Below are 5,705 nucleotides of genomic sequence, written 5' to 3'. Positions count from 1 at the left end.
CCTAAACTAACATCTAATCTAAATCTCTAATTTTCCAAATCCATTAATCTTTAATTTTAAATGTTTTAGTGATTTGATATTCTTCAAAAGTTCATATAGCCTTATGATTGCACCTTTTGTTCATATAGCAAGGTTACATTATTTAAGTTATTAACTGTTACAGACTAAATATGTATGTCTTCCCAAAATTCACATGTGGAAGCCCCCAGCCCCAATGTAATTGTATCTGGAGTTGGGGCCTGCATTAAAGTAAAATGAGGTCATAAGGGTGGGACCCTGATCCAACAGGATTAGTGTCCTTGTAAGAAGAGACACTGGAGAGCTTGATCTCTCCGTGACGTGAAGACACAGAGAAAAGATAGCTGTCTTCAAGCTAGGAAGAGTGTCCTCATCGGAAGCCAAAGATGAGGCTGGCAGCATGATCTTAAACTTCCCAGCCTTCAGAACTGTAAGAAATACATTTCTGTTATTTAAGCCACACAATCTGTGGTATTTTATTATGGCAGCCCAATCTAAGACACTAACTCTATTTTACTTAAGGACTAATTATAGCAAATCTATAGATTAGCCACAGTCTTCATTTCTCCTCCATTTTCTTTCACTGGTTCCCTTTAAACCACCAAGTTACCTTTTTTTGTACTATTCAGGAGATTCAGGATACATAATTAATTTTTTGCTATGATACCACCCAACAAGTAAAACATTTAGTCAGGTATCCAATAATTATTTGTGTATTAATAATTAGTGTAATTCCTGGACTCTAGTGTACTACTGAATAATGACAATTTGGCACTTGACATTTGGCACCAAGTTTCCCCAGAGGTGCTTGTTCAATATGCTAATTTATCTATCCAATATTGTGGCCAGGAGAGATGAATACTAGTAACAATACTGGGTTACTGCTTCCTCTTTCCAGATATCTGGGCCTGCTAACTAATTTGCCTCTGACATTTGCAAAGAGTATAACTGCATGAAGAACTTGGTGCCCTCGTGTAGTCAATTCAGTCATGGAGTTCTCAATCTTCTAGCATTTACAGTAATGGCCCTGTGGCCTCCCCACCTTGGACTGCCTCCTGTCCTGCACCTATTCACTCTTTGTGGGCCTTGCAGGGCCAGGAAAGGAGAAGAGGCAGAGATGAGTCAACAGTGCTCCTTCTCAGGCACAGTACTCATAAAAATGTTTGACGGGAGGGATGGACTAATCAAGACTAGGGCAAAGTTCAAAAATATTCATGAAAAATGAACATAGAGACACATTTAGGAAGGTAAATATAAACACCATGCACCATCAACTTTGAAAATCACAGATCTTCCTTCTAAACTTCAGTAAAAGGGAAATCAAAAGTCAGTCAGTATAGCCAGTGACAGGCAGCATTTAAAAACTGTTTGTGACTAATGACATTGCTTATAGCAAAAGGAATTATATGGAAGAAAACTGAAAGAAAACAGTAATTGAAGAATCAGGATCACTCCTGAAATTTGTCAAGATGGGCTCTTTATCTTTACAGGGAAAAAAAACAGGTTCATGAGAGTGCTTCAAAAAATTGCTATTAGGAATTTTTACCAAAATTAAGCACCTTAATTTTACCAAAATTAAGGTTTACCTGAAGTGCATTTTCCCTTTAAAATGCATTTCTAAAACATATAAAAGTATAATATGTTTGAAGAAAATGTTTTCTTTTAAGTAGATCTTTTGCTTCGGACAAATAAAAGGGGTGCTGAAAATCTAAATCCTTCCCTATATGTAGTAGTTCTGAACAGAAGATGAATATAACATACTTTATGAGCCTATCAATCACAGAGAATCCCATAATAACACACTAATAACACACGTACTTGAGAGACAGAAGCAATAGTTAGACACTACCTAAATTTGCACAAAAGATTACACTACCACACTAATTAGACTTACCTTTTTAGAGGGAAAAAAAATCTGAAAAATAGTGTCAGCCAAAATTTGTTAGGCCCTTTAAAACTTAACCTTATGAGAAGAAGGAAATTAGACCATGCTTCAGAGATTCTATGAAACTTTTTCCTTGATGAATCTGTGCCTAATGAATCCTCTGGAATAACTAGTCGGTGCAGTAGAAATTCACTTCCGCAGCCTTCAGTCCTTTGTTAGCGTGTGCATATGACATATTCAAAACCCAAGTGTCATGTAACTGCCAATAATTTGGAGGAAGGCCAGCCAATTACTGTTTTATTATTTAATTGATCAAGGAAATAGGAACATAGCTGCCAATAATAACACCCTAAATATCAAAATTGCATTTATCTCAGGAACAACACAGTCTAAATGAAATGGGTCCTTTTCAAGGTTTGAGGCATTAAATGTGGCTATTTTGTAATAGGCTATCATATATAATCACCTAAAGCAAATGATACAAATCTAAACATCCATGCTTTTTTATTCAGTGACACTATTTTTTAGACAGCGAACATGTCTTCGACACCCCATGACTATAGCAATCAGGATAACAACCATATTAAATGCATTCAGATAGTACTCTTAACATAAGAAAGATTAGCCCCTAAGTCAACTTGGCTAAGTAAGTGGAAAACTTCCGTATCAGACTACCTTCTAATAGGAAGACTGCTTGCTTGCGAAAAATTTTCACCAGTGTGTCATCCAATTCAATTTCCTGAAGCTTAGAAATGAGCTGCTCCTCATTCCGGCAAACTTTCTCTTGTGTGTACAGCCCATCAGGCATGATACGCTGCTGTCCTAGCCCTATCAGGGCTACTTCCACAGCCAGTGTTAAATAGGATTCCCCTTCTTCTAAGAATTTGTGTGCAGGTAGATGCTGGTATTCCAGAGACTTGCACTGTCCCATATTCTCTGCAAAATGCCACAAAAGAAATCAGAGTTCAGAAACTACTTTTGCAGATGATACGATAAGTACAAATATTTATACTTCCCAGTACTAGCAAATGAATTATTGACTAATGCTGAGAAAGCCAGAAAGCATGTTTTTTAGGCTAAAGTGCAGTCTTCCAGTATCTTTCTAAAAATGACCATGAATGATTAAATGTTTATATTTTGGGGGATATAACATTACAAATACTTTTCTGCCTTGAAGATAAATCACCAAAGAAAACTATAAATCTAAGACAATATGAACCAAGAATACTTAAGAGAAAAACAAAATTTAATTACACAATAGTTAAATTACACGATGACTTGCACTCACCACTTTTAAATCCTGGCATTCAAAAGTGTCCATAATAAAACAGTAGGGAACACAACATATGTAACCCAATTTCAAGGTCCTTTTTATTATCCAAGAGTCATCAGTTATCACAAAAAAAATGATTCTTTGAACATTCTCTTGTCTCCATTAAAGTGCTTCTATTATAAATTATAACAAACTTCAACCATCAAACTCTTAAGGAAAGTGAATTCAGACTCATGCCTTTCACCCTCCTGACAGTGTTTGGGTTACCCACAGTCCATGAAGGCAACTATCACGGGGGAAATTATGAAGGGGCAAGACCTGAGCTCACCTAGCCATGGAAACAACAAAGAGACATCCTTACTCCCTGCCTTACCTCCACCCACTGCCCTCGGGCAGTCTTTTGAGACAAGATGCTTAAGTTTCAATGGGCCAAAGTGAAATCTCAAAACACAGCTTTCAAGGAATGTGTGATATAAAACAGTTTTAAATGACATTTAATACTCCCCCTTAAAGTAGACTACAATATTTAAGTGACAAGTCACTTTCAAAGCAAAGACAAATTTGAAAAGCACCTAAACTAGATGTTCTAGTTCTAAATGCTAAGATGTACATCTTTATTTTATATCTTTATGCTAGGAAGTAGTCATAAATGTGAATAAATTCTTAGATGCAGAATCACTGGTGAGAAGAGAATAAATATTTTTCAGATCCTCGACACATGCTGCCAACTATCAACTCTAAAGATTTTCCCAGTTTTGTAGCAGCCTGCGAAAGCAGGAGAGTACCCATTTTCTTGCTCTCTTGCTAACCAAAGGCGCTGTTCACTATATGATTCCATAAAACATAATGTAAAGAAAAACAATGACTACTGCTATTCAGGGTTTAGAAAAAGAAAAGCACACGAGACAAATGTCAATGGCTTTACCTGTAAAATCTGAGAACCCAGAGAGGTTCTCATCATCAATGCGGCAAGCTTCCATAAGGCTACTGAAGAGAGTGCCCACAGGGTCCAGAGGATGTCCAACCCAGCCCTCCAGATTGGTTATCGAGGTTATGCTTTTATGGGGTAGCTCTGTGTAAGAAAAGGGAATTGAGAGATAGGGGAGTAGAAGGGAGATGAAGGGAAAGAAGTGGGGAGAACAGAGGCTTTACCATTTAAAAGCAGCATCCTGATAAATCAGTTCTGAATTCTGTTGGAAATTCCTCTTTAATTAAGACACCAATCAAAGGGTACCATAATCCCCAACTTGTCAACTATTTTGAGTTCTAAATGTTCATCTGTAAGTCATATAAATGGTACTGAATTCCCAGGACAGCTCCCAAACATCTATTTAATTCATATGTCTAGGTTACCGAGTTAACATTATTACCTACACTATTAAATTATGTTGTATAGGGAAAAATGAATTCCAAATTTTCTTCTGAGAAGTTAGGAACAACTCCCCCACTTCCCTAGGAGGGGCATGAGAGAGGACTAAGAAGTCCCATTGGAATTATCAGTTGGTAACTCTACCATGACATGCAGAAGAGACCTCTCGATATCAGTGTTAACTGGGTCATCTAAATTGAGGACTTGAAGGCAGCTGTAGCTTGGGTTAGACTTGTATTCCCACATGAATATCCTTAAATTACCCCTATCACCCTATGAAAGTCTTCCCTAGTGTTAATCTGTAAGCCATTTAAGAGACAACCTTTGCCATAAAGGGGAATGATAACAGACGATTATATATAATTTGAATGAAATAACTCCTTTTCATTTTCTTCACAGAATATTAACACTTTCAAGTTAAACTGCAGAATGCTGAGAAAAAAAAGCTATGTTTAAGATATATTTCATTGTTGTAAATAATGCTATATTTTACATCTAAGTGTTTACTAAAGTAATAAATAATAGTAGCTCCTTCTTTTCTCATTTTTGAGATGGAGTTTCACTCTTGTTGCCCTGTCTAGAGTGCAATGGCGCGATCTCGGCTCACTGCAACCTTTGCCTCTTGGGTTCAAGAGATTTTCCTGCCTCAGCCCCAAGTAGCTGGGATTTACAGGCAAGGGCCATCATGCCTGGCTAATTCTAGCAGCTCCTTCTTAAAGGAAAACATAATAAAATTTACATACAATATAAAATGTACAAGAAAAATATTGCCATGTAAATATCTGAAGAGTCATTCCATAAATCCAACATTCCTTCACAAGTCTTCTGGTTTTAAGCAATCAACCACCAGTACATAAAAATGAAAAACAGGCCGGCGTGGTGGCTCACGCCTGTAATCCCAGCACTCTGGGAGGCTGAGGCAGGCGGATCACCTGAGGTCAGGAGTTCGTGACCAGCCTGGCCAAAATGCTGACACTCCGTCTCTACTAAAAATATAAAAATTAGCTGGCCGTGGTGGCGGATGCCTGTAACCCCAGCTACTCAGGAGGCTGAGGCAGGAGAATCGCTTGAACCCAGGAGGTGGAGGCTGCAGTAAGCCATGACTGTGCCACTGCACTCCAGCCTGGGGGACAGGGCGAGACTCCATCTCAAAAAAAAAA

General features: G+C 37.8%; 1 protein-coding gene across 1 annotated transcript in view; it reads right to left on the bottom strand.

The window, feature by feature from the left end:
- The window catches only part of ZSWIM6 (zinc finger SWIM-type containing 6), a 79,131-nt gene that overhangs the window by 13,636 nt on the left and 59,790 nt on the right, over positions 1-5,705 (bottom strand). The window contains exons 8-9 of the mRNA XM_017852392.1: positions 4,102-4,248; positions 2,579-2,839 (exon numbers count right to left, since the gene is read on the bottom strand). Of these exons, the coding sequence (XP_017707881.1) occupies positions 2,579-2,839; positions 4,102-4,248 (408 nt within the window). The remainder of the gene's footprint in view (positions 1-2,578; positions 2,840-4,101; positions 4,249-5,705) is intronic.

This window comes from Rhinopithecus bieti, unplaced genomic scaffold (genome assembly GCF_001698545.2).
Source record: "Rhinopithecus bieti isolate Rb0 unplaced genomic scaffold, ASM169854v2 scaffold_33650, whole genome shotgun sequence".
Classification (NCBI taxonomy): Eukaryota; Metazoa; Chordata; class Mammalia; order Primates; family Cercopithecidae; genus Rhinopithecus; species Rhinopithecus bieti.
The sequence above is the reverse complement of the archived record's forward strand: the minus strand, read 5'-3'. Positions and strand labels throughout refer to the sequence as shown.